This window comes from Protomyctophum parallelum, assembly GCF_964188405.1.
Source record: "Protomyctophum parallelum genome assembly, chromosome: 10".
Lineage (NCBI taxonomy): Eukaryota > Metazoa > Chordata > Actinopteri > Myctophiformes > Myctophidae > Protomyctophum > Protomyctophum parallelum.
Window position 1 is genome coordinate 24,411,927 of NC_139704.1, and position 12,733 is coordinate 24,424,659.

General features: G+C 43.5%; 1 protein-coding gene across 2 annotated transcripts in view; it reads right to left on the reverse strand.

Moving 5' to 3' along the window:
* pax2a (paired box 2a) overlaps positions 1 to 12,397 on the reverse strand; it is a gene marked incomplete at both ends in the record, with an annotated part of 42,707 nt that extends 30,310 nt beyond the window's left edge. Inside the window, 6 exons of one of the 2 annotated variants that reach the window (XM_083774322.1) lie at positions 1,307 to 1,351; positions 2,929 to 3,048; positions 3,498 to 3,583; positions 9,081 to 9,278; positions 10,261 to 10,426; positions 12,349 to 12,391. In XM_083774322.1, the coding sequence (XP_083630448.1) occupies positions 1,307 to 1,351; positions 2,929 to 3,048; positions 3,498 to 3,583; positions 9,081 to 9,278; positions 10,261 to 10,426; positions 12,349 to 12,391 (658 nt within the window). Of the gene's footprint in view, positions 1 to 1,306; positions 1,352 to 2,928; positions 3,049 to 3,497; positions 3,584 to 9,080; positions 9,279 to 10,260; positions 10,427 to 12,348 lie in introns of both variants that reach the window. The other variant, XM_083774323.1, reaches the window with a different exon arrangement.
* Between the last annotated feature and the right edge of the window lie 336 nt (positions 12,398 to 12,733).

Sequence of the window (12,733 nt, forward strand, 5' to 3'; positions counted from 1 at the left end):
ACATGCTACTTTTAATTTGCAATAACACATGACAGGGACAGATGAATGCCTCTCATGGCACCTGTGTCCCTGAAGCTGGTCTTACGGGGGGAGCCGGTATACACAACGCGTGTCACACTACATTATCTCTACAGCCCTCCAGTAATGGAGGACCTTTTACTTCCTCAAAGGCCCAATGTCAGTCTGACTGCAGTCACCACAGAAGATGCACAACCACGACACAGCTCAGCCAACCAACGCAGCACACCTTTTCATATTGGGCATCGTATATATATATACTCTTCCCCCTCCGATTTATACTTTGTCCTGCCACTCGCCGATAATAGCAGATCTACAAGCTCACGGTGCCATTTTCGCACGAAAATAAGTACATTCATTTTGTTCAGAGGTTGTGCTATGCATTGCTGTGCTGTGCTGTGCTGTGCTGTGCTGTGCTGCGCTGTGCTGTGCTGCGCTGCGCTGTGCTGTGCTGCGCTGCACTGTGCTGCGCTGCACTGCGCTGCGCTGCGCTGTGTATGGGACATGCAAGGTGTGAAGAAGTATGCCGAATCTACTGTGGATTGTGGTCAATGATGACAATCAAAATGGCCCGTGAATAGTTATTTTGCTCACGACACACACTCTCCCCCTCTGCCTGACAAGAGGAGCATGTTAACAGATTAGCAGCTAAACCGCTGCACTGTTGTGGGCTTAAGCCAGCTCAGGTAGCCCTCGGCATTTTGTAGCGGTACACAGGCTGCCTGCAACTGAAACCAACGCCGCCTCCTCCTGAATGACTTTGTGTAAAATATACAGACAACCCATTACAGGCTTTTAGACGCTTAGAGAGCCCTAGCCTGAAGAGCATGATGCAGGCAGAGAAAGAGGCGGGGGTTACTGACATCACGTGTGGAAAATGGAAAGACGAGACGAGATCATAATTCACGTTAACTGGTTGGATTAATGAGAAGCTGCTAACAGGTATAAGGGGTGACACATAAACAGCCATGCTTGCATCTTATCTGCGGCAGAGCTATCTCTCTGCCTTATTACGTTATACTGAATCACACCATGAATTGCCATTATATTGAACTGCACGCTATTACACAGGAAATATAATTTTCTTGGGTGCAATTTATTGTTTATGTGTGTTATGTCTCCGCCATGGAACTGTATAGGGACATCTATAATCTCCAATCCCTCTTAAGGTCATGATGAGACTGGAATAATTAAAACCGCAATTGAGCATAGTATAGAAAAGAGAATGATGAAGGTCCAAATGAAAAAGCAAGAGGAAAAGAGAGAAGGGTTTCTAACTTGAACTTACAATGTCCTATTTTTCTCCCGTCCATGTGGTTGCCACTCCAGAGAACTAAAGAGACAGGAAACATAAAAGAAGCCTGTGTTGATGAATGCTCTTTGAGATTACATCGTGTACAATACATATAACGCTCTACATCTGACCACATCAGCTGAACAGCCACCCCCAACGGAAGTGTACACGAGAGTACATGCACAAACACGCACTTACAGAAAACACGTGCACACAGACACACGCACACACACACACACACACACCTCAGCCCCCTCCCTGCATGCGGCGGTCTGTTGCTACACCTGTTCAGGCCTCCACCGGGGGGACATGTTAATTCACAGGCATTAAAAAGCCAATTGTTTGCACAACCGATAATCTATTAGCCCTCGGGCGGTGTGTGTCCACTCACTCCACTTGCCTTGCCTAGGAATGAGGAGTTCTGGATTGGGCCGGCTAGGCTTCCACTTAATCTTGGCACGTATCCGGGGTCTATTTACTTGCTGGTCCCGTGGTGGGGGAGCAGCGTATATACAGTATAGATATAGTGTTACTCGCGTACTTTAATATTGAATGCCTTGAAATAGTTCAACGTCGCTTTAGAATTTGTTGTGATGAAATGTAACACCGTCTGCATTGACAAGGTGTTGTTTTGGTTGTTGTTGTTTTTTTACTAGAGATGATACAATGACTGGCGATATAGGGCCGATGTTAAATCCATATCGCGGCGTGAGACTATACATTATCGTCTTGGATTCGGGGTATCGATCGTATCGATCGTTTAATAACTTCATCTTCATCTTATACCTGTCAAAAGTGTTTGAAAAACAGCCGATCCATCCACAAGATCACAATGGATGGATGCGATATGTCGTGAACTTGCCATTTCTGCCATTTTTGAGAGGTTTTGAAATTTTTTTACTGAAAACTGACATTATTGCCACAATACATAATATACATTATGATCGTATTGTGTATCGCTTTTTTTTTAAAGAAATTAAAACCGATATCCCAATACGATATTATTGTCGTCACAATATATATCGATAGCCAGGTATTTGGTCAAATCTACATTGTGATATTTGATTGTGTCCATATATATCCTAATGGTGTTATCTGATAATTAACTGATAGCATCAATGGGGAGAATCAAAGTCATTTTTTTTCTCCATTTCTTACGTTGGTTAGTGAGTGACATCATGAGACACGGGCGCTGATGCTGCCTCGCCAAGGGGGATTAGAGTTTTATGACAGCTGTGTGTGTGTGTTACATCTAGAGTGAGTTTGAGCACGGTATAAAAATTGAGGAGTATAAGTGGAAGTACGGGGGGGGGGGGGGACATAAACGTTGGGCGTCTAACAAAAAGCGGATTGAATCAACACAATCTCAACACTCACCATGGTCTGATATACAACATAACAAGTCACTGGAGACAACACAACACACACACAAACACACACACTGGCATCCAGCGCTGTCATAAATGTCATGTTCTACTCACACACACACACGCATGTGTGTGCGAGTGCACAGTCAGAAAAGTACAGCGGACTGAAGTGATAGGGTGAATTAAAAGGATGGAAACAAAGTGATCTCTCTCTCTCTCTCTCTCTCTCTCTCTCTCTCTCTCTCTTACCTTCGTCTCGTTTCCGCTTCTCGCCGTTGGAACGGGGAATGCCCAGAATGCCATTGATGGAGTAGGATCCTACGGGGTCGTTGGAGGCACTGGACACGGGGGGAGAGGCCGTGCTGGGGACTGAGGGAGAAACACGCCGTTAGAGTGTGTGTCTGTGTGTGTGTGTGGGTTGTGTTTATGGTATGTGTCGGTGTTTGTGTGTCCTTGGGTATAACATGTTTGTTTTTTCTGTGTGTACAGTAATGCATGTTCACATGAAAATGTGCTTATATTTGCTTAGCAGTTATGTAGTTCCCTTCTGTATATGTTAAACATACAGCATTATGATGTAAATGCAGGGGTGTAATCTGGGTGTGATGCACTTTTGCCCGATATTCACTTAGTTCCGCTCCTTGTCGCACGCCGCAAATTGCCGATCTACAAACTCAGAGCTCGTAGCAGCCATGCAGGGTGACACATTTTGAGCTTGTAGATCGGCTGACGTCGTTGGCGCATGGCACAACCCGTACGCGTGTGAAATCGGTCTTAAGTTGTGCGTGGACTGTGGAGGAGCATCGTTCAGCGCTCACCTATGGTGTGACCGGGCGGGGAGAGCGCCGTGATGGATCCGTCAGGCGATGGGTGGAATGGCTGCTGGACTTTGGTGCGAATAATCCTGTGCAAAGTGAACGACAGACAGACACGGATCAATCAATAGAACATAGCGCCTCTGAAGCATGGAGATTTCACGTTGGCCCAATGCCCCCTCCCATAGCGCGGCACTCGGTTCCCGGTTCCCGCCCAGAATGGGTTAAACATGGCACATCACGTCCACTTATGCCCATGCATGTGTACAAGTCCTCTTGTCGTTTTGGGACCCCCCCCTGGACACCCCCACCACACACCCGCCCACCCCATATTCGGGCCCTGTCACAAATAACCAATCTCGGGGCATTAGGGGCAATCTCTGGGCTCCTGTGAGAGTCTGAATGGAGCTGCCCCCTGAGAGAGTGGATTCAATCTTGTGGATTGTGGGGTTAGAGATATGATAAAGTCCCCACGCCGTTAAGATGTGATATGGGGGAAAGTCTTCATTGCACTTTGGACTGAATGATCTTGCAAACAAAGCATGAAATCACATCAATTCACCTCAATGATGGGCTTCACTGCCTCTACCTGGCCAACTCTAATCATCTCCCTCTCCTTGCTCCCTTCTCTCTCTCTCTCTCTCTCTCTCTCTCTCTCTCTCTCTCTCTCTCTCTCTCTCTCTCTTCCCTCTCTTCTCATTCTATGCCCTTCCCTGCCCAATATTTCACTCTGTCTCCCCATAATGATATCTATCTATGTCTCAGAAGAACCTTGTATCTCTAGGACTCTCTCTCTCTCTCTCTCTCTCTGGTTCTGGTCTTTATTTCTCTCTGTTTCTGTATCTCCTCTCTACTTCCCAGTCAGATCACTCAGTTTAGTGTGCGCACACACACACACACACACACGCACGCGCACGCACACACACATTGACGATAAGGGCTCATCGATTTGGACTCGGGGAAAGAAAAGTTGACGACGAATGGCACCAGAGAACAACAAATGCAAATGGTGGGGCTATAAATTACATGTGACAGGAAAGCAATAGTATCCCACACAGCCTCAGCCCCAGACAAGACCACATAACCACATCCCATGTCTTTTCATCTGTGGTGAAAAGAAGGCATCACACACACATATATATATATATATATATATATATATATATATATATATATATATATATATATATGAAGCAGAAACGTTCAGTAATGATATTCACGGTCATTCACAAATGAATTGGCCTGGAAATAAAAGTAGAATAAAAGCAAAAACATTCCTGTATCACCACCACGCCTGCATTCACCTGACCTCAACCTGTGTGCTTTCTCTATATTCGCCCCCTCCCTCTCCTCCCTCCCTCTCAAAGAAATAGACCCTAAATGAACCTGAGTGGAAGGAGATTTGGTGACATTCCGCCAATCCGCGATAATGTGACCTCGGGTATGAAGACTGTTCAGCCTAGCCTTCCAAACATTGTGACATTCTCATGAAGATTACTTTGAAGTAATGCCATTATAAATGTACCTTAATGTTTCAAACTGACGGCCAGGTCTTTTGAACCTTTTTGACATTTTGTTTTGGAGATTACTTCAAGTCTAGTACCATGACTGTGATTACCTTCTCATTGATAAAGGGACGAACGGGACAATGCTGTATACATTTCTACGGTCTTTGTACTTGGCATGATGATGACTGAAGACTATTTTTTATCAAATATATCATTGTGTAATAATTTTTTTCAAAACACCTACTGAAAATATATATAGTCACAATGTCGATATTGGTATACTTTGTCAAAACATGTCACGTTATGATCAGCCCTATAGCCTGATTTACACTTAGTTGCGCACATGCCTTGGCCAACCATGAGCCGAACATATAGCAGATCTACAAGCTCACAACGCATCGTGCTGTGAATTGCTGTAAACTAGATCGGCTGCAATTATGAATCTTAACACACAAACAGAGCAGATGAGCCAACATGTGCTGCCATGTGCTCTGTCGGGTGGAAACCTCCCAACTGTTACTTTTCAGGATGTCAGGATTTTTCAGGATTCAAAAGTAGCAGATCCACAAGCTCAAAAAGGGTCGCTTCGCGCCGCGCTTATAGAGCTTGTGGATCTGCTACTTTTGATGCTTGTGTGTGACGCTGTAGTAGTGTGTGATTTACGGAAAAAATACCAAAACAACCCACAAAAAGTTAAAATATGGGCATAAGAGCTTTCTGCAGTGACGGCTATCAACTGTGAATGGGGCAGAGCCAGGCATGGGTTAACGTCCTCGGGGGAGGTTATAAGATGTACATTGCACGCTTTTCATTCCCCTCACTAACTGTCTCGTGTGTCCTCTATATATACCGCCGTACGCACGCACACATGCACGCACTCACGCACGCACACACCCACCAACGCACCCACGCACGCATGCACAGCCCCTCCGGGCAGGCGGGGCGACAAACACTCCGCCTCCTAAAAAAACCCACACATCAATATTTTATTTGAATTTCTAACATCTCACCACAACCGTTATCTGACCTCATGACTAGAGGCTAGCCTCATAAATTCAAGGACTTTTGTTTCTGGGAGTCCATGTTGTTGTGTATTGAATAAGCAATTTGGGTGACGGGAGGGGAATTAACGACTTTAGGTGCTTTGCTCTGTTAGGGGGGGGGGGGGGGGGAGAAGAAAAAGAAGGAGAGGGGTGGGAGAAAAATATCCCCCCAAAGAAATATTAAAATGTGGATCGATATGATTGAAAGCTGCTTAAAAGAGCGTGCGTTTTTTTGCGTCCGCGGGGCATGATGCAACATTGCAACGCGTGGAAAACTCCTGGCCGTGCGGGCGGTATATACAAAACAAAGTGTAACCCAGCCTCTGTGTAATCTTTAATAATTCATGCAGGAAAAATGTGTTTAAGGCCAGGACATCCTCTTTAACGTCAACAGAGCAGAGGTCAACACCTTTACCACAGACTCAGAGAGAGAGAGAGAGAGAGAGACCACCAGACCTGTTCTCTCTGTCTGACTGAGCCCCCCCCCCCCTTCTCTCTCTCTCTCTCTCTCTCTCTCGCTCTCGCTCGCTCTCTATGTGTGTGTCTGTCTCTCTCCCTGTGTGGGTGTACACCCACACTATACACTATATATAACATCCTGAGTGTCAATTTAATATACAAATGGAACCAAATGGACTCGTCATTTTAAATTAAAACAAGGTTTTTTTCAGTGTGCATGTATAATATATGCACATGAGCACACGTGTGCACACACACGTGCACGCACGCATTACAGTGTCAATTCTCACACTTTCAGGGTTAAATTAACACATTTTGCTATATGCTCCTTTGCATATATAACTAAACAAAACACAATAACTTAATCAAAGGACTAAATTGAGAGCATTTTTACTGCTGTGAACAATTCATTTAAATGAAATAGCATAGATTTAGCTCACAAAATATTTTGGATCCTGCATTTTCTTTGTAATCAAGATATGTCAGTGTATTTTGTGACCGATACCCATTATGCACTCAAATGACCCTTGAAAATATTGACTAGAAATAAATGAAAAAAAGAAAAGAAAATATGCTCTGGAACAGGGCTGAAGTTAACGATTAACATAACGATTAACTAACTTTCTCTTTTAAAGGACACCTTCTCTCCACACAAACGTTTTCATAACCTACAGTGCTGTTTTTACACAAGCTGGCAAGTAGCCTATAGCCTATATACAATTCAATTAATTAAATGCAATACAATAGCATACAATTCACATTGTGGCAAGTAATTGTATTTCTAAATTACAAGTCAACATGTGGGCTCTATATGGGGAGTTGTTTCTCATTCATGCTTTTTTGTTTTAAGTCAATTAATCTTGGACATAGTTTACTGTACTCTGATTTTTATTTTATTTTTTTGCAACATGGGTATAGCCTAAAAATAGCAACGGTGAACGTGTTTTTGAAAAATGGACGTTCTTCTAGAATGGCATATGTTTAGTTGGTTTTTTTTCGACGGGCTGTCGGGCTGGTATATATGAATCTATGATGATGATTATGATAATGATGAGCAGAGAAGAGAAGTTGTGATCTCTCTTCAGCTCATTAAAATGTAATGCTGTCCTGATGACCAGCTGTGTGGAACACTGCCTCCTAACCAAAGTTCACCACTCGCATCGCATGCACCGTGCACTCGCAGGTAGAGGGAAGAAAAGGGCCTATGGGCCTTTTTTTCCACCTTAACGCGCATTCACGTCCGTTGGGGTTTTCGCCGTGCATGGTCCGCAGTCAGGGGCTATAGACTCAGAGCTACTTTGTCTTGTCCCGTTTTATGTGCAAGGAAGGCTGAAAGATGAAAGGTTTAGCCTTATAGTAGGATGGCTGGCTGCTTGTTTACTCCCTATCTATATAGTAGGCTACTATACGCTGTCGCTTGCCCGAGTTGCCCCCAAAAAGAGCAGATCTACAAGCTAACAGCGACGCGCTGTTTAGCCTGTAGATCTGCTCTTTTCTGGGCAAGCGCCGGTGAGAGAAGCGACAGCCTCCCGCGATGCATATACATTAATTAAACAATTAAGCTTTAGTTTACCGAATTACCGGTACCGCTATGCAATAGGCCTAAACATTCAATCCTTTTTTAGCAATAACAAATATCAGAATATCAGAATTGACCATGCAGTCCAGAGTAGATTATAATTACGGAAACTATTATGAATAATGCTATGGCCTTTTCTGATAGCATATTTAATTAATAAATGCAAATATATAGGCTATTAAAAATCTATTATATATTTGGCATGTGTGATTAAAACATATAGCTTATATATAATGCTATATTATAGGCTATTTGGTAAATCGTCTGCCGACTGACTCGATCCAGTTTCCAATAAAAGAAAATATAAGATAAAATGCCTCTTCATTGAGTGTTCTATACACACAGGCACTAGTCTACGTCACCACCTCCGTGTTTGTTTATAGGGCTCTCTCTCTCTCTCTCTATTTGAAAACAGAGAACGATTGGCAATAAACGCAGGTGCCGCCTCTTGTCGCAGTGTGGTCCGCGCCGCGTATTATTGAACGCCTTTGTTGGGGTATTTCCCTCTGCCGCTGGATCTGGTTACGCGGCTATTGATCGCTTTTTTCCCTTTTTTTATCGAGACAGATGTGATTTTCGTGGCCCCGGCTCCCGGCCGGGGCTGGCTGACCGCGGAGGGCTGTGGGGGGGATTGGATTGCACTCCTCAGTCAGACCTCAGCTATATGGGCAGAGCAGAGTAGAGCCATATAGACCACCCCGACTCCATTGAAAATGGTCCCGTTTAGCCGTGTGTGTGTGTGCGCGCGCGCGCGTGTGTGTGTGCGTGCGCCGTGCAGATTAAATATAAATCATGATGAGTTGAGTGTGCGTCTATTTCAAGCTGTTTCTCCATAATCGAACGCGTCGCCTTTCAATATGCCATTTAGTCCTCCTATATAGTGACGTTGAAGACATTCCCCCACAGATAATTTTTATACAATGCTCTTTTTCCCCCCGAGGCATTATTCTGATTCTTATCACAGGTCGTTAAAATGTGGAAGTTTTTTCCAACCTACCTGTTGATGGAGGACACGCTCGGGACCGTGTCGTTGTCGCAGACGGCTTCGGCCAAAAGTCGGTCCCGAATCTCCCACGCGAACATGGTTGGGTTCTGGCGTTTATAATCTGCTATTTTATCCACTACTTTCGGAGTCGCGACCTTGGGTTTGGAGCCACCAATGACCCCGGGTTTAATGCTGCCGGTTTCATAGTACCTGCGTGTTGGAGAGACAGAAAAGTGAGACATGCATGCGCGGCTTGAATGGTCAACAATCATTAAAATAAACAACAACATTCCAACATTCATTCATTTATATATATATACAGTTGCATGTTGTATCGGCTAATTAACTATAGTTTAACAAATCGTGACTTAAATGTATAATTTAGCCGACGGGGAAAACAGAAATTCGTGGCGACAGTTGAGCTTTGTAGCCTATATCTCTTGATTAAAAGCTCCGTGCAGAAAAAAATAATCCCTAATAATAGTATAATACTAATAATAATAACTTTATTTATATGTTTGTGGGCATATGATTAAGCGTCAGTCGGTTGTGAGAATATAGGACATTTTCTCTACAACAGTGAATTTATTAAAATGACAGTGGCAGTGACAGTGAGGACAAAAACACATTTTAATTGGCAGTATAAGTCTGACCTTATATATTTATTTTTCATTCGTCATGTACTTATATTAGCATGCATGGCATGCCACCACGGCCTATTGGTGTGAATAAATGTTTATAATGTCAAAACATTCGATGTGTATGAAATAATTTACCTCGGAAATCCCTTTTGATAGCTGAAAAATATTTCAACACATTATCTCCTGTGATATTTGGTGCCTTCTAGAATAAAATAAAACCAAGACATCAAAATGCTATAATTGCACAGTTGTAGATTTTTTTTAAAGGCAATCTTCTATAAATAGGGGGGGGAGCTGCATGTGAGAGGGTGGTCGATATATAAAGATTTATATTAAAAAAATCTTGGACACAGAATTCCCGTATTCAAGCAAAAATGACCAGCTTCATAACCGATGACTGTGGGCTAAAATAGAGCTTGGGGGGGTGCGCATATGCCACATATAAGCTAGATTTATGTGTGACAGACACGTGCGCGTGCGTGGGGCTCTATGGTGGCTGTGCTGTGCCTGCATATGGAGGAGGATCAGATGATTCCCTCAAGCTCACTCACCTGCCCAGGATCTTGCTGACGCAGCCGTGGCTGACCCGTAGCTGCCGGGAGATGTCACACGGCCGGACCCCCTGGTGGGCCAGCTCCACGATCCGCTGCCGCACCACGTCGGGCAGCGGCCTGCCGTTCACAAACACCCCGCCAAGCTGGTTCACACCGCCGTGCCCTACGTGGGACACAACAGCCACGCAACACGGGAACATAACATTACATACATACAGAAGTGGAGCCTGTTATACGCGACGCACCACCATGCCACCGCGTGAACAACAGAGCATCGCGACGGGCCGGCGCGCATGCATGCAACTTTGCAAGGCATGTGCAGGCGCCTTGTTGGACATTGAAACGGTACCGTGGGCTATACATGCTGCAACGCGCACACACCCCTCGTGTGTGTGTGTGTGTGTGTGTGTGTGTGTGTGTGTGTGTGTGTGTGTGTGTGTGTGTGTGTGTGTGTGTGTGTGTGTGTGTGTGTGTGTGTGTGTGTGTGTGTGTGTGTGTTTGCGTGCGTTGCAGCATGCATCGCCACACATTTGATATGCCTAATGCATCTTTCTTGCTCTTAAATCTATAGGCTAGATTATTTTTGTAATAATCAATTACTCAATATTATTAAGATTATTGATATTTTACATTTTATTATTTCCAACAATAAGTATAGCATATGTATAGCCTAATTATAATATCAATGCTACATATATTATATTACATGTCATATTATTGTCAATATTGGCCATACATTATTACAATGAGATCAAACGCATAATAAACCGAAGAGATCAATTCACTTAAAGATAAAGTTGTTGTTTTAAAGCAAATAAATAATTTAGCAATGAGAAACATTATGCTATACCTATAAAGAACGTATTGTCTTTAGTATTAAATAATAGCAGTGAGAAATATAGGCTAAACAACGTATTGTCTTTAGTAGTTAGGCAATATTTTCCAAGAGCAGCTCTTCCATTTCAGCCTAACACATGTCGCAGATATTATGTTTCACCCTGTTTAATTTTCCTTGCACGATTATTGTAAATAATTTAAAAAGAGCTTTGATAACTCATATTACACAAACGCGGATAGTGCGAATGAACAGGAATAAATAATTTACAGGCAGCCCGGGTACACTTCGCCCATATCGTATACACTAAAACATATATAGGTCTACAATTAGGCATTAGGGATTTTTTTTTTAAGATAGTTATTTTCCAAACATATCATTTCAACAAATGGTATTAATCTTGCTACGTTTACCACGGAGAAAATACACCGCGCATTTACACAATGAAATCCATTTACACGGCTATTAACGGCGGATTCTTTGCTCTCCACACAATAACTTTAATTTCAAAGGTAATAAAAGCTTTGTATTCAAATTGAAGCTGTATTCAAATGCAACCATAAACCTAACACCAACTGTAAAGGCCAACACGATAGTTAATGACAGCTTTGAGTCAATAAACACACAGCTTCAGCAGTTTGTGAGGGGAGACAAAACCAAATCAGTGATATTGAAAGTGGTTATTGTTAAGCAAAACGCCATATCACCTTGCTGTCAATTATAAGCCTGCTTTTGGCATCTGTACCAACATTTGTCAATAATTAATTCATGTAGAAATACCCTGGCAATATTTAGTTTATGAAACCTGCAATTATTATTATTATCCTATATCACCTTTGCACCCCCGCCCCCCCAAGTATAGTAGGCCTAGCCTATAGCGTGCATTTTTAAATGAATCCGACTTTCAAAACTTCCTGAATCATTTTCGCTTCCCTCTTTCTTTAAAACTAAACTAAAACAAAAACATGGACAAAGCTGCGAGGTTTATTGTTCGCCTAATCCCTGAGTATCTCCAATAAAGTAGCAGCAAAGCTGACAGACAGTGGCCGACACAGTGAGCGGTAACAGCACGCTATTGTAGTATAGGCTTTATAGGAAGACTTTCTCATAAATCTGCTATTTTGTGCTGTCCAGGCAAATAAAGCACGTTCATCGCAAGCCTTTCCGACCTAATTCACGCGGGAATTAACGTCGCAATCCCGGCGAGAGATTATTCGGAACGGGCATCATGAAACTAATACTCTACTCACGGTGCATCGCCGAGAAGGGGTCCGCTTTGCAGTGAATATCCATGGGATAGCAAAGGAAGGAAAGGTAATCGACTGAGGTCGCCGTTTCGCCTTGGTGATGCAGCGTTAACTGCGTAAAAAAAGAAAAACACTGATAAATAGACGGGGAAAGGAAAAACAGTCCCGGATGGCGTTCTCAAAGTGTCCCGCAGGCTGTTGTTGTCGTTGTGTGTCGCCTCGCGGGCGGAGAATAACTTCTTGTTTGGGGGGAAAAGGGCGAAGTTTCCCTCCCCGTCGCAACTCTGTTTTGGCTCTCAGGGAAAAGTCTCTGTAAGCAGCAGGAACAACGCTGTCAGGTGCAGAGCATGACCCCCGCCGTTTGTACCGAGCGCACCGGTCGCTGCAA